Source organism: Psammomys obesus, unplaced genomic scaffold (genome assembly GCF_907164565.1).
Source record: "Psammomys obesus unplaced genomic scaffold, mPsaObe1.curated_primary_1811, whole genome shotgun sequence".
NCBI classification, from domain to species: Eukaryota; Metazoa; Chordata; class Mammalia; order Rodentia; family Muridae; genus Psammomys; species Psammomys obesus.
Window position 1 is genome coordinate 11,924,093 of NW_026596064.1, and position 22,830 is coordinate 11,946,922.

At 39.9% G+C, this 22,830-nt stretch overlaps 1 protein-coding gene across 5 annotated transcripts; it reads left to right on the plus strand.

Moving 5' to 3' along the window:
- Positions 1 to 1,483: 1,483 nt before the first annotated feature.
- On the plus strand, positions 1,484 to 22,554 carry Tfrc (transferrin receptor). 5 transcript variants are annotated; one of them, XM_055624987.1, is made up of 21 exons: positions 1,484 to 1,581; positions 1,786 to 1,903; positions 2,017 to 2,141; positions 6,444 to 6,502; positions 7,155 to 7,356; positions 7,558 to 7,759; positions 8,638 to 8,787; positions 8,985 to 9,087; positions 9,862 to 9,975; positions 10,348 to 10,446; positions 10,740 to 10,879; positions 11,303 to 11,460; positions 12,271 to 12,390; positions 13,682 to 13,767; positions 13,967 to 14,030; positions 14,566 to 14,633; positions 15,383 to 15,441; positions 15,602 to 15,683; positions 16,636 to 16,857; positions 18,390 to 18,530; positions 19,871 to 22,554. In XM_055624987.1, the coding sequence occupies exons 4-21, from the start codon at positions 6,467 to 6,469 to the stop codon at positions 20,111 to 20,113; spliced, it is 2,289 nt and encodes a 762-aa protein (XP_055480962.1). In that variant the 5' UTR covers positions 1,484 to 1,581; positions 1,786 to 1,903; positions 2,017 to 2,141; positions 6,444 to 6,466; the 3' UTR covers positions 20,114 to 22,554. The 5 variants fall into 5 exon arrangements, with proteins under 5 accessions (XP_055480962.1, XP_055480960.1, XP_055480961.1 ...); XM_055624985.1 differs by lacking the exon at positions 1,786 to 1,903; XM_055624986.1 differs by lacking the exons at positions 1,786 to 1,903; positions 2,017 to 2,141.
- Positions 22,555 to 22,830: the final 276 nt, after the last annotated feature.

The window sequence follows — 22,830 nt, forward strand, 5'->3', positions numbered from 1 at the left end:
ACGCACACACACACACATTAAAAATACAATAAAAATTTTAAATGAAATGGAAAAACAGATTTTCACCTCCAAATGCCATCATTGTTTTGATTTGTTCTTGCTGTATAGTCCTGGCTGTCCTGGAATTCTTTTTTTGTTGTTTTGTTTTGTTTTTTGTTTTGTTTTGTTTTGTTTGTTTTTTTTTTTATTTTTTTGAGACAGGGTTACTCTCTGGCCAAGACTAGATTTGTAGACCAGGCTGGCCTCCAACTCATAGAGCTCCACCTGCCTCTGCCTCCCAACTGCTTTAAAGGCATGCACCATCACACCGAGCTGTCCTGGAACTTGATCTGTAGATCAGGCTGGCCTCGAACTCACAAAGATCCACCTGCCTCTGAATCCTGAATGCTGGTGTGCACCACCACTGCCCGCCTCGCCTCTGTTTCTATTTGGGATTAAAGTCGTGTGTTACCATGACCTGATTATTGTCTGAATCTCAAAGACCTGTCAATCTACCAATTTGCAGTGTGTGCTCCTGCTTTTAAGATTTATATATATTTTCTGGAATAGTACAGTTTGGACACGAGTAGGGTGTAATGGGACCAGCGGTGAGCAAATCCCAAGTCCTTGCCAAAGGCTGAAGCGGTGGCTGGGAAGTACACTAGTACTTTAAAGGACATTTCCAGGGACCCTAAGGGCTTCCGACCAGGGAGTGCTTTATCTGTAATCCTTTTGCGGTGTAGGACACACTCTTTGTACTTATTTGTAAACTTATCTCAGGCTGGACAGTAAATTACAGATAGGAAGGGTGTGAATGTTTGCAGTTTTAACCAAACTCCTTTCACTTGCTCTGCATCGCAACAATCCTCTAACGGCTATAACGTCGATAAACAAGCAAGACAATCTACAACTTTTATCACCCTAATAAATCATTGGCTTCTATTTTCCCTTCCATAGGCTCAACTTCTTAGGCATTGGAAGCTCTTTGCTCGGCTCAAGTGCTGCTTTCTAAGACCTTAAAAATAAATAAATAAATAAATAAATAAATAAATAAATAAATAAATAAATAAATAAATAAATAAATAAATAAAATTTGCATTTTGCTTTTAAAGTGTTTTCCTTTGTGAATCGTTTCTGAGGCCCCAAAGCGCGTCTTCACGACACGGTTTTAGCGGAGACCTAAGCCTGCTTCACTATAAGCAGGAACATTTCGGAGTAAAGGCTGACGCTTCGGACTCCGCACGGCAGGGTTGGGCGTCGGTCAAGGTTAAGCGGAGGGCGACCCGCCAGCTCGAGCGACGCGGCGGGGGGGACGGTGCGGAGGAGAAAGCAAGCTCCAGCCAATGGCGCGCGCTCTCCGGACACCTGCCGCCTTGGCGCCTTTTCCCCAGCCCGCGGCGCACGCACTGGCTGCGCGCGCAGCTCGCCTCCGGCGGTCTGGCCCGAGCACCTCGGTAGGTGTACGTGCGGCAGGAAGTGACGCAGCACAGGGGGCCGGCCGAGGGCGGGGCCGGGCTATAATTCGGAGCGGGCGGCCGCGCTCCCTGCAGAGAGCGTGTGGAGCGCGGGCTGCAGCGTCGCTGGCGGAGGAGGCGCTTCGGAGTGAGTGACTCTCCTGTCAGCGGCTCGGAGGGAGCATCCCGTGCCCCGCGCTGCGGCCGGACTAGAGCGACCGGCCGGTGGCGGACGGAGGGGCGGACGGGGAGGCGGCGGGGGGCTGCGGGGCCCGGGCGGCGGCAGGTGCAGCGGGCTGGGTGGGGGGAGCCGCCGCACGCTGCGCCCCTGTCCTCGTCCTCGGCGTCGCAGGCCGGTCCTAGGCCGCGGGTTCGAGAGTGAAGGGGTCACCACGCTGCGGCGTCGGCTCGTTGCGCCCGGAACACGTGGTTGCGGCTCCAGGAAGTCGCCCCAGGGAACGGCTGTCGGGGTACGTGGGTGACCTTGGGGCCCCTCGCAGAGCTGCCGTCACCGCTGAAAAGGACAAAGGTTTTTTATTTATTTATTTTTTTCCTATTCGGTTACCGTGTCATGGACTTTTAGGGGGAGTTTCCAAGATCCGCACGTTGGAACTTCGGCCCCAACCTGGTCTTTCTTGCCAGGCTCTGCCTCTTGGCCCAGCGCGTGGGATCTCATTTTCCAGGGCAGGATAGGTTTGAACGTTGCAGGTAATAAGAATATCGCTAACAGACACCCCCCCCCCCCCAAAGGAGAACATAGAAATAAGACCTCTTTGTAAGAACTGTTTAGAAATAGCTGTAGAAAACCTGCGTGCTCATGATATTGGACAGCTCTTTTAAGGTGGTTTTTGAGGGTCAGAAAATTGTATTTGCAAACTCTTCAGTTAACACACTTTGCCCCTTGCTTAAAATGAAATGATCTTGCTATACATACCTGGATTGCTGTTTAGTTTGTGCTTTTTTTTTTTTTTTTTTTTTTTTTTTAATAGGATTGAAGTGGGAAATAGTCCTTTACAGAAATTCTCAGCTACCTGGTACTTATATCTAGGATTACATGAATTTGGAATACTAGGTGGCTAATGCAGTTGGCTCCGAGCCGTGGAGTATGACCTTTTTGACAAAGACATTTAAGCTGATTCAGGACCTTATCTACAAAGAAAATGGAGTTTAGCCTGTGTGGGTCCTCCTGAGTTTGAGTCCAGAAGCTCAGGACTATAATAAATTCTGTGTGCTTTATACAGGAATCTAGTATCAGCTGTCTTTCAAAGGGTTATATATATCCTAACATTGTTGTTACTTTGAGGGGATGTCAAGGAATGGTGGCTGTGACCCTAGCCTGTGTTGATGGTGGCTAGGTCTGTCTGGCTAACTCCGCCCTAAGGCTAGGCAGGTATATTCCTGTGGCGGTGTGCTTATCTATAATGGAGCAAGGCACTTGGCTGAACTTCAGTTAAACAACGAAAGTTACTTGAAAATGAACCTCTGGTCTTGTGTTTTATTGTGTGTAGGTAATTTACTTCTCTCCCAGATGAGTGATACATGAAAATAAACTTCAGTGACCTCAAGTGGTTCTGACCTTCTGGTTGCATTTTAGAAAGCTGTGTGGAAATGAAAACCCACTAGCATTATTTCCTCCTGCTTTTTAGTTTGAAGCCCCATAAAGACTTTCTCAGAGAAGGTCCTGTTATGAATCCATGGAAAGCCTTGGACTCAAGGATCCACCTCTTTTTTGCCTGGAGAGTCCTAGGATTAAAGGCCTGTGTCACCACACCCAGCAAAGTTAGGCCACTAAAAACTAAGATCTTAACTGGGTGAGCATGGTGGCATGCACCTTTGATCCCAGCGCTTGGGCAAGGCAGAGGCAGGTGGATCAATAGGGCTAAAGAGTAAGAACCTGTCTTAAAAACAGTGACAAAACTCAAAACTTACTTAACTGTGGTGGTGTTTTTATTTGTTTTCCTTTTTTTATTTGGTTGTTTTTTGGTTTGTTTTTTTTGTTTTTTTGAAACAGGACAGCCCTGGCTGTCCCAGAACTCCCTCTGTAGACCAGCCTGGCTTTGAACTCAGAGATCCATCTGCCTTTGCTCCCCCCTCAGTGCTGGGCCTAAAGGCATGTGCCACTACTGTCGAACAGTGTATTGGAATACTTAATAAAGTAACTTTGCTTCTTATAATTGCCACTTAATATTCAATATTTTCAGATAGGAAGAAGAGTCTAAGTATGCAGTAAAGAAGTAGGCCTTAGTGGTGGATGCCTTTAATCCCATCACTCAGGGAGGCAGGGGCAATTTCTGTGAGTTGAGGCCAGCCTGATCTACAAAGTCCAGGACAGCCAGGGCTGTTACACAGAGAAACCTCCTGAAAAACCAAAACAAGTAGATTTTTAAATAACAGGAAGACTAGGTAGAAGATGGGGACTGGTACTGTCTGATTTTGAAGATCTGGATCCGGTCCTCACTCAGAATTTTCTTCTGTGTGAACTCAAGTTTTGGACGTAGCCTCTTACCTAGTGAACTGTGCTTGTCAAACCAACGCATGGCATATTGTTTCAGGAAAGGGAATGGTAACAGCTATCTCACTCTGCCTCTGTCCCCATCCACCATCCCTGTATTAATTTCAGAGCCCTGGTTTTAAAATGGTGCAAAGTAGACTTCAAGGTCGTGTATTTTATTGGTTTGTGCTTAGTCTGGCTAGTGTCTTTGCTTATCTTCTATCTTACGGCTCAAAGTTAAGGTCATGGATCAAAACACATGTGTATCTTTTTGTCTTAGTTTTTAAATTTATCTTGAATTTTATCATTGGAATTGAATTTTTTAAATCTTTGGTAACATCAAAGATGTATAAGTAGTCAACATTAGCTTTCTCCTGTCAGAAATTGACATTGGTGACATCTTGCGATAATAAGCCAAATGAGAGTTGTTTTGCTTTTAGATGTGGCCCATTAATAGCTTCCAGTTTATAGACTGGTGTTTTAGCTGGTTTGTCTTTCTCGTGCTTTCAGTATGTATACATTCAGTGATTTAACTTGGAAGAAAATTCAAGAGTTTCTTACAAGTAAAAACTATATTGCTATACGTGAGGTTTTAGGTGAGTGACTTAAGTTTGAAACATAAAATTTAAGGAATAACTGTATTTTACCTTGAAAGAGTCTCATTTTGTAGACCAGGCTGACCTTGAAGGGAGTCCTCCTCTGCCTCCCAAGTCCTGTGATTAAGGGCATGTGCCTCTAGGCCTGGCACTTTGGCTGTTTTGGAATACCGCGGTGTTCACAAATGCAAAGTTGAGTGTTAGAATAATAGTCCTAATTTTTTTTTTTTTTCCGCAAGACAGGGTGTGTAGCCTTATAGGCTAGGCTAAGCTGACCTCAAACTCAGAGAGCTCAGCCTGCCTCTGCTGTCACATTAAAGGCAAGCACTACCGCTGCTCTGAATTTTTTTTTTTTAAGATTTATTTATTTACACGAGTGTTCTTCTTTCATGTACACCAGAAGAAGCCATCAAATTCCGTTACAGATGATTATGAGCCACCATGTGGTTGCTGGGAATTGAACTCAGGACCTCTGGAAGAGCAGTCAGTGTGCTCTTAACCGTTGAGCCATCTCTCCAGCCCCTGAATTGGTTTTTATGTTATTCTTAATTTTGGTTATATGGATTAAAATAGAAACATGTTTCTCAAAATAAAGTGTACTTGTTATAATTATACAAAGCCATTTAGACATTAATACCACCAGCCTGTTCAGACTCAATTGTTCAATCTTAGTTAACTATTTTGGTCACTTATTTAAATGTGCTATCACATTAGTACTGAAGTAGTAGACCACTTAACTAGAATGAATCAGTATCCATCCTTGGTGGGATTTCTAGTATTGCAAAGCTAAATAACTTAAGACGAGTTGTTTGGGGAGACTGTAATAGTTTAGGAATAGCTGTTTCAGACAAGTATTATAGTATAAGCTGGTTTTTCCTGGAAAAAAGATTAAAATTGGCTAGGGGTGGGGCCCTCTAGTTCTGGCTCTTAGCGATTGGGTCTGTGTTTCTGGTGCAGGGGCAGTGATAAACTGTGTAACAGAAGGGGCAAGAGATTGTGCTTCTGAGAACATATATGGTCTGGCATGTGACTTGATCATTAAAGCTCAGGGATTAAACAACATTAATAGACTTAGAAGGGTTTTTGTTTGTTTTTGGTTGGTTAGTATAGGGTCTTACTAGCTCAGGCTTGCCTTGAACTCAGCATCCTCCATTCTTCCAAGTGCTGTGATTACAGCTTGTGTTACTAGACCTGACTGTTTTATTGAATAACAGTCTTGACTTAATTTTCCTAGTTTCTGGTAGTTTTTAATTATTTTTCAGGTAGTAGTAAGTTCCTTGTCTTTGAATTATATTTATGTGGACACAGCATAAACACCTGCAGTCCTAGTACTTGGGAGGAAAGAGGCAGAATGATGATGAGTTCAAGGGGTTGCCGCTGTGTAATTTTTTCTTTTGATTACTTAAAATAGTGATGGTATTATAATTAGTTTTTTTTCCCTTAACTTCTGAGCCATGTCTCCAGCAACTGATAACATGATTCTTACTAAATTCTTTAACTTTTAATTTAAGAACAATGATCTACTAAATTATAACATTCTCTAGATCTAACATGGAATAGTGTTCTCTGTATTCAGATTTCTTGTTTATCCCAAGGCCCAGTATTGTCCTTTTTAGCTTTCCCTCTGCTGTTCCACCTCAATTCAGCATCCAGTTAAGGGTCACGCTGACTTGGTTGTCACTAGATTGAATATTGTAGTTAATGTCTAGGAGACAGGTGGTATAGTGTGGGAAGTTGACACACTCAGTTCAAGCCCAGCCAGAACTCCATAGAGAGATTTTAGTTCAATGCAAAGCTTTTCTAGAAAGGTGTCTATATTTAGGGACAATTTTAGTATATTATGGTGAACATACATGGTAATGAAAAGCCCTTATTAATCTGATGCAGTGATCTCTAGCTATTAATTCTATTTTCTAATATTAGGTGCTTCCTTGTGGCAGCTTAGGATGATGAATCAAGCCAGATCAGCAATCTCTAACTTGGTAAGATATTTTCATCTTTCTGCAAAAATGTACAGTAAAAAAATGAGTTCACCCAGTGAGCAGAAAATGATACTCAGATTTTTACCAGGCATTCTTTTACATCTGAGCAAGCAATGTCAAGGCAAAACCGATCTCCTTCGCCCCCCAAAGAAAAGAAAGGTGTTCTACTGTTTTTGTTTTTTGAGACAGGGTCTTGCTTTATACCCACTCTTAAGTTGTATTTGAACTCAATCTTCCTTTGCTTCCCAGTTTACGTTAATTATGGGAAATGATATAAGAATAAGGTAGCTTTGGGTTTTTTTTGAAGAGGTTTTATAGCTAGGTAGAACTAAAATATGTTCCAAATAGTTCCAGCTATACTGGAGGCTGAGTCAAGAAAATTCTTTGACCTCTTGAGTCAGAACCAGTCTGAGCAACATGGTGAGATTCCCATACTCTATACATAAATGTTATAGGAAACATACAAAAGAGATACCCTGGAAATTATTAGCTAGCCTTTATCTGCCATTGATAGAATTGGGCACAGAGAAGAGTATTAGAAAATGTAACATTTTCTTTATGAATGTATGTCTTAGTATCATGTATATAGCATATGACCAAATGTTTGTAATGTCTTAATATTTGTATCACTTTCTCTCTTTCAAAATATCAGTTTGGTGGAGAGCCATTGTCATACACCCGGTTTAGCCTTGCTCGGCAGGTAGATGGAGATAGCAGTCATGTGGAGATGAAACTGGCTGTAGATGAAGAAGAAAATGCTGACAATAACATGAAGGCTAGTGTCAGAAAACCCAAAAGGTTTAACGGAAGAGTCTACTTTGTGACTGTTGCAGTCGTCATCTTCTTCTTGATTGGTAAGAATGGCCGTTCAAAAGTATTCTTGTAACCAAAGCCAGGAGATGCTTTGTACTTTTAAATGGCACTATGCTGGGCACCAGGAATCTTTGCCATTACATTGATGTTGCATTAGAAATGTACACAGAATATTAAGGGTTTTCAGGGATAAGTTAAAAAGGAATTCTGTAAGTTTAGCTCTAAAAACTTCCTGTCTTTAGGATTTATGATCGGCTACCTGGGCTATTGTAAACGTGTAGAAAAGGACAATTGTGTGAAACTGGCAGAAACTGAGATAGGCGAGCCAGAAACCATTTCCGAAACAGAAGAAGATGTTCCTGAACCTTCTCGCTTGTATTGGGCAGACCTCAAAAAACTGTTGTCAGAGAAACTGGACACCATAGAGTTTACTGACATCATCAAGTAAGTTTGAGACTTCCCAAGTCTGACCTTGATCTGAATGGTCTTTATTGGGGGCGGGCAGATGTGTAGAGCTTATCTGGAGTGTCTCCTTTTCTTCAGAACCATTGTGCCAGCTGTAGTTTATTGTGGGCTGTCAGATTTTTTGCTGTTCTAAATGTTTGCTCCCCTCTTTAAATCTTTAAATTAAAATTTAAGATTCTTGTAAGTTTTATATGTATGGGTGTTGCCTGCATGTATATATGTGCATTACACTTAAGCCTGGTGCCTATAGAGGCCATATGGATGGTTGTGAACCACCATGTGGGTGCTGGAAGAGCCTGTGGGTGTGGGTTCTGCAAGAGCCTGAGTGCTTTGAGCCACAGAGCCCTCGTTAGCCCTCTGCAAAGGTTTTCTTGATTTGTATTTGTGTGTTGTACACTACAGTACCTGCTGGGTTTATCCATAGTATAAGGGATAGTACTGATCTTGCCTCTCCTAAAACTGCTACACAAATACATACATAAGGCTGAGGCTTTTAAAGCACCCTTCGTGGAAAATAGATTTTTTAAAAACAAGTGTGAAGTTGTTTAAGCCATTGGTGCATTGGTTTCTTTTTTTAACTGATTAACCCAGAGTCAGTTCATTTATCTTGACTATGAAGGATAATATTTTTAAAACAATTTGCTTGAGCCTTGAAGTAAATGTTTATTTAAAATAGATGTATTAATGCAGACATTTTTTTTAGTTGGCTGGTGGTAGCATATCCCTTTAATCCAAGCACTCATGGGACAAGGAGGATGATGGATCTCTGACTACACAGCCCGGTCTACAGAGCAAGTTCTAGGACAGCCAGTACTACACAGAAACCCTGTCTCAAAACAAAACTTTTTTTCTTCCAGGCAGCTGAGCCAGAATACATATACCTCTCGTGAGGCTGGATCTCAAGAAGATGAAAATCTTGCCTATTATATTGAAAATCAGTTCAGTGAATTTAAACTCAGCAAAGTCTGGCGAGATGAACATTACGTGAAGATTCAAGTGAAAGGCAGGTATGTTGAATAGCTCATTTTATAGAAGTAACTACTTTGAGATATGTTCAGAGATCAGACTTTTCAAAATGAAAATCAGGGCTAAAATGTAGAGATCAATTTCTTTAAGTCAATTAATGCAAATCAAATGCTATGTGTACTAACTATTAAATTTTTCTTTAAGGATGGCTTTAACTTTATTTTTTTAACTTTTTTAGACTTGCTCAAAACTCTGTGACCATCATGAATTCAAGGGGTAGCCCGTACCTCCTGGAGAACCCTGAGGGTTATGTGGCATATAGTAAGGCTGCAGAAGTTACTGTAAGTAAAAATAGTGTGTTGACTTCTTTTCCACTGTCCACTAAGGAAATTTGATACCCAGGTATAAAGTAACTGATGGTGAGGTTCAGACTCTCAGACCTTTGTTACCTTATAATAAATTCCAAGGTCCTCATATTGTGGTGACTCCCAACCATAAAATTATCTTTTTTATTTGTTTGTGGAGACAGTGTTTCTCTGTGTAACAGCCCTGGCTGTCCTGGACTTGCTTTGCAGATCACGCTGGCCTTGAACTCAGATCTGCCTGCCTCTGCCTTCCTGAACATTGGGATTAAAGATGTGGGCCACCATGCCTGGGTTTAAAGATTTATTTATCATGTATTTATGAGTACTCTATCTGCATGTATAGCTGCATGCCAGGAGAGGGCATCAACTCCCAGTATAGATGGTTGTGAGCCACCATGTGGTTGCTAGAATTGAACTCAGGACTTCTGGAAGAGTAGACAGTGCTCTTAACCACTGAGCCATCTCTCCAGCCCAATTTGGCTATTGTTCTGAAGTGTGGTGTAAATATCTGTTTTCTGATGGTTTCTTTTGAAAAGTTCATTCAGCCTCCAGAGTGGTAACCCTCAGATTGAAAACCCTTCCTCTAAATCTTGTTCCTCCTTCTATTCACACAGACCACTTCCATTGCATTTCTCTTTTCACAAATATCAGATGTGCCACCACAAACTCTCAGAATGATCAGATCTGTTTTAGATTTCATAACAGTTTTGATACAATGATCCTCATTAAATCTTAATTCCTTTATCCTAGGGTAAACTGGTCCATGCTAATTTTGGCACTAAAAAAGACTTTGAAGAATTAAATTATGCTGTGAATGGATCTTTAGTGATTGTTAGAGCAGGAGAAATCACTTTTGCAGAAAAGGTGAGTATGGCTATCTTATTTTTGTAGATTATAATTATTTTTTCCTCTTTTTATTTCGTCCCTTCAAACCTACCTATAATGCCTTTTCTTACTCTTTATTTTCTGGCCTCTTTTTCATTGTTTCATTTTTGTTGTGTGTGTGTGTGTGTGTGCACACGCATGTGTACCTAAACATATAAATACAAGCTGCTCAATCACTGCTTCTTGTGTATCTGTTTTCAGTGCTGACAATTTGTTACTGTACAACTAATTGGTGTGCTCTTACCTGGGGAAGATTTCGCTATAGAAGTTCTTTAGCATAGATTCTAGTATATGTTATTTTTATTTGTATGAACTGATTTTCATTTCTTGCATTTTGGTATTTTTCTTTAGGTTGCAAATGCCCAAAGCTTTAATGCAATTGGTGTCCTGATATACATGGACAAGAATAAGTTCCCTATTGTTAAGGCAGACCTTCCATTCTTTGGACATGTGAGTTCTTATTTCTGGAGTCAGTGATTTTTCTAGATGTTCCTGCATTGCATCTACTGTGCTTTTTAAAAAATGGAGACATTTATCAAGAAGTAAGATAATTGCTGAAAATGCTTTTTTAATAGTATCTTGAATTGAAAAAAGTTTGGATACAGTAACTTTACTTTTTAAGCTACATTTTCTAGAAATGCTTAGACTTCAGGTCTTTAGGATTCTAGTTTGGGCTACCATATCTGAGTCTCACAGGCAACTTCTGAAGTGCTGGATAGAACTAATTACTCTCTGTTTACTAGGCTCATCTAGGAACTGGTGACCCATATACACCTGGCTTTCCCTCTTTCAATCATACTCAGTTTCCACCATCTCAGTCGTCAGGGTTGCCTAATATACCTGTGCAGACAATCTCAAGACAGGCTGCAGAGTACCTATTTGGGTAAGTTCATCTGGAAGCTCTTACATAGTGAGGTTGTAATTACACAAGGAACAAAATATGTTATTATCAAGCCAGGCAGCGCTGTCACGTGCCTTTAATCCCAGCACTTGGGAGGCAGAGGCAGGTGAATCTCTGTGAGACTGGGACAGCCAAGGCTACACAGAAACACTGTCTCAACCAACCAAACAAACAAACAAAAAAAAACACATATTCTTGTTAGTAGAAGGGTTGGGAAGCATGAGAATGTATTAGTAGATTTATAAGATCTTCATTATGAATCCATCTTGCCATGTATCTTAAGTGCAAATTAACTATAGCTATGTCTTTTAATGTAGAACCTTTCTATACAGATTTCAGATTTGTAAACTAGAGAAAGAAATACTAGCTCAAAATGCTAATGCCTTTTTTTTTTTCTATTTCTAGAAACATGGAAGGAAGGTGTCCTTCTAGTTGGAATATAGATTCATCATGTAAGCTGGAATTATCACAGAATCAAAATGTTAAGCTCACTGTGAAAAACGAAATAAAAGAAACAAGAATACTTAACATCTTTGGACTTATTAAAGGTTTTGAGGAACCAGGTAAAGACCCTGCTTTGTACTTTACTGTCTTGCTTACTACAGTTGTGTCTAGTGAAGGAAGGATGCTAGCTTATCTTGGTTTCATAAAGTAAATGCTAAGTCTTGTTTGCCCTAAAGTGAATTTTGTATGTGTTGTGTATATACATATGACCGTGTATGTATATGTAGAGCTATAGATAGAGTTCAACATCAGGTATCTTCTTCTAATCATTTAAAAAGTTTGTTACATTTTAGTGTATGTAAATGCATGAGTACCACAGCACCTGTTGGGGTCTGTGGACAGATGGCAGGACTTCTGTCCATGTGGGTCTTGGACTTTTCTCCACTGAGCTCTCTACCCCAACCAAAAAAGTGAATTGTTGAGAATTAAATATATTGGAAGCTAACAAGGCCTTGTAATACCAGCTTGTTAAAACTTTTTTTTGCTTAGGTTGGTGGTTTTCTTACGGGATCACATATATGATGTGTGTCATTTCATGTATTATGAGCCATAGTGTATAAAAACTATCCAGTTCTGTCCATGTAGCATAAAAACAGCATAACTAATGTATGCAGTAGGTTAGTGAACAGGGTACAGGCCCTGTTACAGAGGTTAGACTTGGCTTTCATACCTAATGAGCTTATTTTAGATTTCATTAATAGAATTTAAAATTCTAATTGAAAATGAACAAAACAAAGCTGGACATGTAGCACACCTGTGATCCCAGTGCTGAGAAACCAAGGTGGAGATCCTAAGTTGGATGCCAGTTTGTGCTACTTGGTGAGGCCTTGTCAAAAAACATGATTGTATGTTGCCTTTTTTCTTTTTAGACCGTTATGTTGTAGTAGGAGCCCAGAGAGATGCCTGGGGCCCTGGTGCTGCAAAGTCTGCTGTGGGAACAGGTCTTCTGTTGAAACTTGCCCAAGCCTTCTCAGACATGGTTACAAAAGGTACAGAAGAAAAGTGTGACCTTAAAACATTGTGAGCTCCATCTTTCTATCAGTTACATTCTGTGTTGCTCAATTTTACTTATAATCTACATTCTTAACAGATGAGATCAGGTACATTCAGAGTGGTGTGGCCATATAAATCTTAAATTCTCTCTCTGTCTCTGTCTTTGCTTCTCCTGGAACTCTGTAAATCAGGCTGTCCTCGAACTCAGATCACCTACCTACCTTTGCCTCCCGAGTGCTGGTATTAAAGGCACGCACCACCACTGCCTCACCATGACAAAGCGGTCTTGTTCTCACTAGCTTGTGTGTTTTCATTGACTGAGCTAGCAATCCTCTAGTTCTTCGAAACCCTGAAAAGTATAGTATCATAATAAGCCACAGATCTTAGTCTTACGTGTGCGGAAGATAAGCCAAATGATTTTTGAGTTTACCCGAAAATAACACCATGCCTTTATACTCCTGTGCTAAGACCTAACTATTATAATTCCACTTCCAAGACTTCCTCTTACGGTCTTGCCACACCCAGTATCTTACATTCTTTGAATAGAAGTCTAAAGTGTTGCTTTTAAGCAAAATGTGTTAGTGTAGAAAAATGAAACCAGGGCAGTTGGTGGGCTGTGGTACATGCACTTCCTAAAGGAATTATCACAAAGTACTCTAGATACTTCCTAAAATTTATTTATAGATACAGCATTGTGTGTTGGCATTGTAGTCCCAGCTACTTGGAAGCCTAAAAGCAGGTGGGTTACTTGTGAATTTAAAGTGAGCCTTGAACAACATAGATTAAGTGTCAGAATAAGGGGAGTGATTACCTTGTTTTGTTTTGTTTTTGAGACAGGGTTTTTCTGTGTAACTGTGGCTATCCTGGTGCTCACTCTGTAGACCAGGCTGGCTTCAAGCTCACAGAAATCCACCTGCCTCTGCCTCTCCTCTGCCTCTGCCTCCCAAGTGCTGGAATTACAGGCGTGTACCACCACTGCCCAGCTAATAATCTATATTTTGGCTTCCTTCTAAGCAGATTGTTCTCAAAGAAGATACATAAATAACTCAACACTGTAACCGTAACTGTCCAGAGATTAAGGAGAAAGGTGTGCCTTGCCATGTACTCAAACTGTTCTATAGGTGCTGTCCTACAAAGATTACTTTAAAAAAAAGTTTTTTTTCTCCCTCCTGGGGCTTCAAAAGGAAAGGTGTTTGTTTGAAGCTTGAATTAAGTGCTTCTGATTCGTCTTAGTTACCCATCTTCCTATAACCTCTCCCAAGGTGAACCTAGTTTCTCGTCTTCCAGGTGGGTTTAAACCCAGCAGAAGCATTATCTTTGCCAGCTGGAGTGCAGGAGACTTTGGAGCTGTTGGTGCCACTGAGTGGCTAGAGGTATTACATATTCTATGTCCATCATGTATATGTATGTATATTGTCCTCCAGAAGCTAAGCTATCTTAGGTGTCAATAGACCATTTTTGCCTTTGTATTTTAAGTCTCAATGGAATCCAGATTTCAAAGTGGATGCCTAGTAGTAGCTATCATGTATATTTTAATGGATGTTAGTGTATTAATTGTGTCCTCTCTTCTAGGGATACCTTTCATCTCTGCATTTAAAAGCTTTCACTTATATTAATCTGGATAAGGTTGTCCTTGGTAAGTATCTGTTCCACTATTTTGTATTCAGCTCAACTGTGGTTATTCTGTCCCACTCTGCCAATGTTGATGCCATTCAGACATTATGACCCACACCTGCCAATATCCCAGCACCTGGAGATGGAGCAGGACGCACTCAAGACAGGCCATGCTCAGTTACAGAGACTGCCCTGAGCTGAATAGCAGTAGAGTATGAATGAGGCTCTGGGTCGAACCCCAGCACTGCCAAAGAAAAGCTGACTGTACTTGACTCTTGTCTCCCAAAGTTTTGTTGCTGTTTGTTTTGTTTTGATTTTTGAGACAAGGTTTTTCTCTAGACCAGGCTGGCCTCACAGATCCTCCTGAGTGCTGGGATTGGTGTGTGCAACCACACCCAGCTGACTCCTAACGTGATTGTCTGCTTCATTAGCGGTTATTGGATAGGGCCACAAACCTAGGCTTATGTTTTTTCAGGTACTTTTAATGGTAGAACTATCTATGAAAATTGCTTGTCTAGGAAGGGGAAAAATGTTTAAAAAAAATAATTTCTTTACAGGAACTAAGAACTTCAAAGTTTCTGGCAGCCCACTATTATATGCACTTATGGAGAAGACAATGCAGGACGTGAGTATTGAGTATACCTAGTTACAAAATTGTATGACATTTTTTGTCAAAGATAACAAAACACTTAACAATAAGCAATAGGAATTGAAAGTAAATTCTATAGTAGCGTTAGTCATGTTCCTGACTGATCCTCAGTTTACTGAGCTATGAGAGTATGAAAGATTCTCAGAATACATCTTTAAAATTATTGCCCGTGGACTTGAACTGTATTGTAGGTACTCACAGGAGATTGTAAGTCAGAATTTACAAGATTTAGAAGGGTTTGAATAACACCAGAGGAAATACTTACTGAAAAAGGCAGACATGATCAGTTTTGAATGAGGAAGAAATACATTGAAGAGAATACTGAGTCTCTTCAATTACATAGAGAATGATGGAGTGATTAAAGATGGAGGAAAAATAAATAACTAGATAATTACCTTTCTCCAGTGGGAATCTTATGAGTTACCTTAGGGTCTCAAACATGCTAGTTGTGTGCTACAAAGAAGTGAGCAGAAAGAAGCATTTATAATAGGTAAGAGAGGGTTTAAAAATTATGCTTATAGGCTTATAAGATGTCAGTTAAGGAAGAAGGCAGAAAGACAGGCATTGCTGGAGAAATTTATAGTTCCACTGCCTATAAAGAAAGACTGGGCACCCTGCCTAAGGGACTGACAGTATAGCCAGGTACATGACTGAGAGTTTTAGTGTTTGTAGAGAAAAGAATGTTAGTGACTAGCCTAACTAATGATGTATTTCGCATTTTACAGGTAAGGCATCCGATTGATGGGAAATCTTTATATCGAGACAGCAATTGGGTCAACAAAGTGTGAGTAGAGAAAAGTAAATGCACATATTGTAGTAGATGAGAGCTAAGCCTGACCTGCAGTGAGCCTAGCTCTACCTATAGGGATTTGTTTGGTTATCAGATAAGAGGTGTGGCATGGCAGGACTAATTGTAGAATACTTGTTCTTGTTTTTCTTCGCAGTGAGAAACTTTCCTTTGACAATGCTGCTTTCCCTTTTCTTGCATATTCTGGAATACCAGCAGTTTCTTTCTGTTTTTGTGAGGTAAGACTTAACTCTACAGCATTTTCATTAGATCTTGTCTTAACTTTAAAACCACGCTTCTCACTATTTAAAAGATTTTGAAAGGTTATTCAACTTGTCATTTTAGCCATCTTAATTAGCATTTGATTATTTGCTTAAATGTCAGTAACATAATTTAAGTAATAGGATTTAATTTTTTATAGTGTGGGGATATATTTCCATTTAGAATCTGCTGAACAACACTCTAGATACCTATTGAAAGTATTTTACATGTTCAGAAATGTTTCTTCATAACAACCAAACAAGCCGGGTGTGGTGGCACACACCTTTAATCCCAGCACTCAGGGAGGCAGAGACAGGCAGATCACTGTGAGTTGGTGGCTAGCCTAGTTTACAGCCAAGGCTACACAAAGAAAACCCTATCTGGAAGAAACTGAAAAAAGTAAACAGGTTTAAGGTGATTATGAGACAAAACATGGAACTGGTCACATTGTCATAAGAGCCAGTGAGAAGGCCAAGAAGGGCAAACAGAAGGATGGGGTTTGATCCTGTAGCAGACTTAGATGAGGATGATGAGATCCTGGCCTTAGTATTGGGGAGCCAGGATAGAAATTACTGAATCACTTTGGCAAGTGTAGGGAATAATGAAACATCTGGATTTGTAGACTAACAAACCTGGGATTCACTTGATTTGCTGCTATTGCCATGGTTTCAATAAATAGAAGAATCAGGTCCTGTGGGTTGAAGGGCTTTATAAGTTTTTTTCGTTTGTTTGTTTTATTTTGTTTTTTAAACACATTTACTGTGTGTGAGTACCTGTTTGACCTGTGGTATGTGGAGTGAGGTCTGAAGACAACTGAGTTCTACAAAAAGAGCATAGGTCTTGACACTCTGTTAACTTGCTGGTAAGTCCAGAGGGTGAGGCTTCTGTTCCTAACCCACACCGGTACAGCAGTGTTTCTTTGTCCTCTAGGATGAGGACTATCCTTATTTGGGCACCTCTTTGGATACCTACGATGTACTGATTCGGGAAGTTCCTGAGCTCAACCAAATGGTTCGTGCGGCAGCAGAAGTAGCTGGTCAGCTCATTATTAAACTTACCCATGACATTGAACTGGGCCTGGACTATGATATGTATAACAACAAAGTACTGTCATTTGTGAAGGACCTGAACCAGTTCAAAGCAGATATCAAAGTAAGCACCTAATTTTACTTTTAATCTGGCTTATATTTATGTCTATTCTACTTTACTACCCTTACTTTCTTCCTTGCTACTTTTCCCAGCCTTTCCTCCTTACTGCTTGTAATGACCATTCTGCTCACAGCTTTTTGAAATCAAGTGTATGTGTGTTGTTATTGTTATTTTCTGAGGCAGACTCTTGCTATAGCCCAGGCTGGCCTTGAACTTGAAACACTATTCTGCTTCAGCCTTAAAATCTTGGAATAACAGTTGTGTGCCACCAGATTCAGCAGGTTTTGATTATTCTCTAGTGTACATTCCATTACAGTACTTGGATCTGCCTTTTATATTGCTACAGATGACATCAGGTGTGTCTATCCTACGGCCACTGACCACATATGGGCAAGGATTGCTATGACTGTTGCCTGACACGATGATAAATAAACATTAGCTGGTTTTCGCCACCTTTTATTAAATTCAGTTATGTCAGTTTGTTCATGAACTCCGTAGATGCAACATCATTTCCAATATTAGAAGTTGGACGTGCTGAGCATGGTGGTTTACGTGTGCAGTCCTGGGAGACTCCTGAGTTTGCAGCTAGCTTTAGCTACATAAGGAACTTAGGGCCATGACCCCCTCTCAAAAAGAAAAAAGATTGGATACATCTGATGGTGTCTATTTTTCTGTGCCTGACATTTTTTTTAATTGTTGCAAGGAACAACTTTTTGTGTGTATGTGTGGCTGAATGATATTTGGTTGTGTATATATTTTCTTCACATCTGCATTTTCTTTGTCCATTTGTCAGTTACTGTGTACCTCATTTCCAACTGTTGACTATTATGAATCATTGCCCAAAGGGGGATCGTTGCATCAGACAGTAGTTGAAAAACCTCTTGGGTTTTTTCCTTTCTTTTTTCTTTTTTTCATAATGACAAACCAGTTCGTGTTTCTAAGGTTCTTGTTGCCAAAGTCTCAGCAGTATGAAGTCTTTTCTAGGAGGGAATTTAGCTTAAAGCCCACAACTTCTTTGAAAAGCTTGTTGGGTTACAAACAAATGTAGGACAGACTACAAGTATTTTCAGTGCAGAGCTGTATTGTTTTCTGCTGTTTGTGGTCCAGGTAGTCCATATAGGTTGGACCTGACTTGGATAGAAAAAGCACAGCCAGTAAATACTGTGTTTTTATGTTTTCTACATTTATTTTGTTACATGCTATGACATACGTGATGGTTAGGAAAGCTTGTGGGGAGTTGTTTCTGTCTTTCCTTGTAGGTTCTGGGGATTGGAATGCATTCTTCGGTCTCAGTGGCAAACACCTTTACCTTTGCCCAGCTACTGTGCTACTTACTGTTGAGTGAATATCTAGTGTTTGTTTAAATTCAGAAGATTTTTCCCATGTGGCTTTTCAGATTAGAAGACAAGTTTTTGACCAGCATGGTTCACTTTACTGATGGCCAGCTAACCTGGGCTACAGGGAATGTGACCCCTGTCTACCACCTTAAAAGAAGCATAACATCTAATAAGCAATTTAATGTCTGTCTTTGACAGGAGATGGGTCTAAGTCTACAGTGGCTGTATTCTGCTCGTGGAGACTACTTCCGTGCTACATCTAGACTAACTACTGATTTTCACAATGCTGAGAAAGCAAACAGATTTGTCATGAGGGCAATCAACGACCGGATCATGAAAGTAAGTGCACTTAACAGTGTTTCTGTTTATATAAAAGTGGGTAGCACTAGGGCCTAGAAGTCTTTGCTGCTTTAGAATTGAACACAGATTTTATTATCATGATCTAACATGGTAATCTTGTGTTATTTGTTTTATGCTTTAAAAACATTTAGGAACAGCAGTGGTAGCTCAGTGATACCTAAGATATTTATGTGTATGCATGTTTTGCCTACATATATACATATATATGTATATATGTATGTGTGTATGCACTTATGTATACCAGGTATTGGAGAAGGCCTGAAGAGGTTGTCATCTGAAACTGGAGTTATAGCATTTTTAAGCTACCATGTAGGTTCTAGGGTCTAAACCCAAGCCCTCTGTAAGAATAGCAAATGTTTGTTTGTTTGTTTGTTTGTTGCGTTTGTGCAGTTTTGGTTTTTGGGTATTTTTTCTGAGATTTGTTTTCCCTGTGTAGCCTTAGCTGTCCTGGACTCACTTTGTAGACCAGGCTAGCTTCAAACTCAAATTGATCTTCCTGCCTCTGTATCCCAGAGTGCTAGGATTACAGGCATGAGCCACTGCTTACGGCTGCAGGAAGTGTTCTTAATATCTAACCACTGAACCATCTTTCCAATCTAACCTTAGCAATTTTTTTTTTTTTAGAAGAAATCATTAATGAAAATTGGTCATGAGTGAAGTCTTGCTAATTATCCTAGTTAATTTGGGAGAAACTGGATGTATTTCAAGACTTCCATATGCTAATTAGGCTGTGTGTAGTGGTATACATCTTTAATCTCAGCACTGGAGGCAGAGGCAAGCAGATCTAAGTTGGAGGCATACATAGCAAATTCCAGATCAGTTGGCTATAAAGAGATTTTTTTTTTTTTTTTTTTTTTGTCTCAATCAACCAAGTGCACTGAAACAAAAAAGACAACTAAGAAGGTAAAAGCAGTTTCTGTACAATCTTAGCTACCTAAGTTAGGTCCCAGGAAGCCTTATAAAGACAATGGAGAGAACTGACTGCACTGAGTGGTGTGTATACTCAAATAAAACACACATTGATCTGTGTCTAAGACAGGGTCTCTCTGTGTAGTTCTCTGGCTGTCCTAGAGCTCTGTAGCCCATGCTGGCCTGCACTCAAAGCTCCGCCTGACTCTGCCTCCTGAGTGGATTAAAGACCATGCTGTATTAAATACAGGTTAGTTTACTTTAACCGTGGTGTTGAAAGTTTGCCTCAGCCTTACAAGACAGTAATGGAGCTGAGTTCTCAGTAGTCTGATTCGGAGGGTTGTAACATTGGGAAGGAGAATGTGTCCAGGCCACGGCACTGTTTAAGTTCTTTTGTCTTTCTTTTATAGGTGGAGTATCACTTCCTGTCACCCTATGTATCTCCAAGAGAGTTTCCTTTCCGACACATCTTCTGGGGCTCTGGCCCTCACACTCTCTCAGCGCTAGTGGAGAGCTTGAAGCTTCGTCAAAGGAATATTAGTGCTTTTAATGAAACATTCTTCAAAAACCAGTTGGCTCTAGCTACTTGGACTATTCAGGGAGTTGCAAATGCCCTCTCTGGTGACATTTGGGATATTGACAATGAGTTTTAAATTTAACATGCATAATTAAATAAGAGCAGGGTAGTTCATTTCTAGACTTGTGCTGGTTGTACTCAATTTTCATTAGAGCTCTAAAATCTAATGTTAAAATTCTACTCAATCATCTGATGTGTTTAGGCAGCAGCTTTTAGTGCAGGATTGGACCTGCACTAGATTGGACTTCAAGTTACAATAGATAACACTTTCCATGTTCATACCTTCTCAGATTATCTTTAAATTTTGAGTCTCTTGTAGTCACTTCCTCTTCACATCATGGTCATGAAGATGTCAGAGCCAGCTGTCCTGAGGGCATTTATAGTGTCTTTAGGTGGGAAGCTGATACATGCTGAGGGTCATAGTGGTAGTTGGATGTTATTTCCCTGTCTCCATCCAATCCTCCATGTGAGCAGTGTGCCCTTAAGGATTTAGCTGGTTTCTATTTCCCCAAGTTAGACCGTTACTTTAAGAAGAGACAGAACTTACTTTCTTGCCAGCGAGGTTGAAATAGGTCCTTCTGCTGGATAAAAGGAAGTTTGTCTGTTTGCGGAATAAGGCCTTACTGGTTAACCTTGACGTATTTATGATGAGACCAGAAGCCAAAGACTTCATATTTTCTCTTCTCTGACATCTGCTCAGTAGTCTTTAGTTCTTTGTTTTTGTTTTCCAACATTTTCTGAAAAAGAACAATTTTAGACTCAGTTCGTCAGACTTTACAAGAACACACTGGCAAGTTTTGGCCAAAGTGTTAGTCTTTGGGAAAGCTTTCTATCATTTTGGCACTGAGATATTTATTGTTTATTTATCAGTGACAGAGTTCACTATAAATAGTGTTTTTTTTATAGAAGATAATTATCGGAAGCAGTGCCTTCCATAATTATGACAGTTATACTGTCGTTTTCTTTTAATAAAAGCAGCATCTGCTAATAAGACAAGACCCACAGATACTGGAAGTTTTGCACTTACGGTCAGCACTTGCGGGCTTTAGGAGGAAGCCACAAGCCAAACAAAATAATATAATAAGAGCTAGACGAGAATATAATTTAACAAGGGATTCCTAATCAAGTTATACTTTTAACTGTCCAGAAAAATACAGTTCCCTTAAGTGCAGTGAGTTTTGGCCAAGTTAAAGATAAAATGACATTTTAAGGCCGTGGTAGTATTTAACATCTGCAAAATTTTACAGCTCAATTTATTCAAGATGTAACTTAAAATCAATTTTGCAAAATTTCCAGTACCTTTTGTCACAAACTTAACTCGCATTATCGGGAGCAGTGTCTTCCATAATGTATAAAGAACAAGGTAGTTTTTGCCTACCACAGTGTTTGTATCGGAGGCAGTGGTCTCCATATGTTACACTAAGGGTGTACATAATTATCGGGAACAGTGTTTCCCATAATTTTCTTCATGCAATGACATCTTCAAAGCCTGAAGATCGTTAGTATCTAACATGAATTCCAAACTTCCTGTAACTCTATAGTTTTAGTTGGAAAAACATTTGTGGTCATAAGCATTTGGGTAAATTCAATTGCTGTACAATAAAATCATTACTTTCAAGATTTTTTCTTTTTAATGTGGGTGTTATCTCTGGTTTATGGGATAAGAGCAAACATTTATAATGTTTGCTGGTGACAAGTATAAGTAAAGTGAATCTCCCTTTATTTACATGTTATTTCCTAAATGTAGTTCTTGCAAGTTTGAATTCATTTTTGGCTTAAAGTAAAGGAATTTTGGGAGGGTAGGGAGTAGGGAATAAAGGGTGTTGGGAGACTAAGCTTGCAGAAGGATCTCTATGTACCTGCTCATCATTGGTGGCTATAAACTGTAGATAATGAACAAGATCACACTAACAAAGACTAGTTAGAGCCATCGTGCATTTAATCATCAGTTTTGTCATGGGGTAGGTCAAGCTGCCACTAAGACTGTCACTAGGGTCTCAAGGTTCTTGACACCACTCACCCAAGTTACATTGACCACGTTATTTTTAGCCTCACTGAATTGTTTTGCTATTCAGTGTCTTCAGTCTTCACAGTGTCTCTCTTTGTACTGATTTGAGTATCACCATACATGGGATTTTAAGGCATAAGGATAAAGGGCATGCATTTGGCCATGTAACTCCTTAAAATAAGCTTTGCTCTAAGGGTTGTTTCCAATCAAAGCAGTAAGTTGGTATGGTTTAGTCAGGTAAAATGTGTATATGGTTATTAATAGCCTGTTGCTCATCAGGTTATTTCTGGTTAAAATGTAAATTTTGGAGATAATAGAGTGAGTTTTTGTCATGATTCAGTGCTAGTATTTGCATGACCTTTACTGTGTTAGCTTTTGAATGTCTTCTTGTTTGGCCTTGCCAACCTACACTCAGCTTTCTTTGCAGACATGCCCTTATAAATGTATACAGCCGGTATATTACAATGTGAAGATTCCTTACCTGACTTAATAAAAAATGCTTGGATATACTGACTTGTGAGAATGTCCTTTCATAGAATTCCTCTGGACCCCTAAGTCTCTGCAGTATCCTCCCCCATATCAGCCTCTTACCCACCAACAACTGGAGTGATAGTTATTCAGGTAACAGCATTATCACCTAATGCTGTTACATTATTGATCTCTTGTGGTAGATATTCTGATTTAGCTCGTCCTTGGTGCATTTAGATAGATTTCAGAGCAACAAACATTGGTCTTCCAGGTTCTAAAATTTGGAGCTGGAAAGGTGTCCAAGTGTTGAACAATTA

Bases quoted from the DNA above. Each gene is read 5' to 3' on its own strand.
- Tfrc (XM_055624987.1), top strand. From the start codon at position 6,467: ATGATGAATCAAGCCAGATCAGCAATCTCTAACTTG. The intron at 14,031-14,565 runs GTAAGTATCTGT...ATTTCTTTACAG, and splicing joins TCTGGATAAGGTTGTCCTTG to GAACTAAGAACTTCAAAGTT. The intron at 18,531-19,870 runs GTAAGTGCACTT...TTTCTTTTATAG, and splicing joins TCAACGACCGGATCATGAAA to GTGGAGTATCACTTCCTGTC.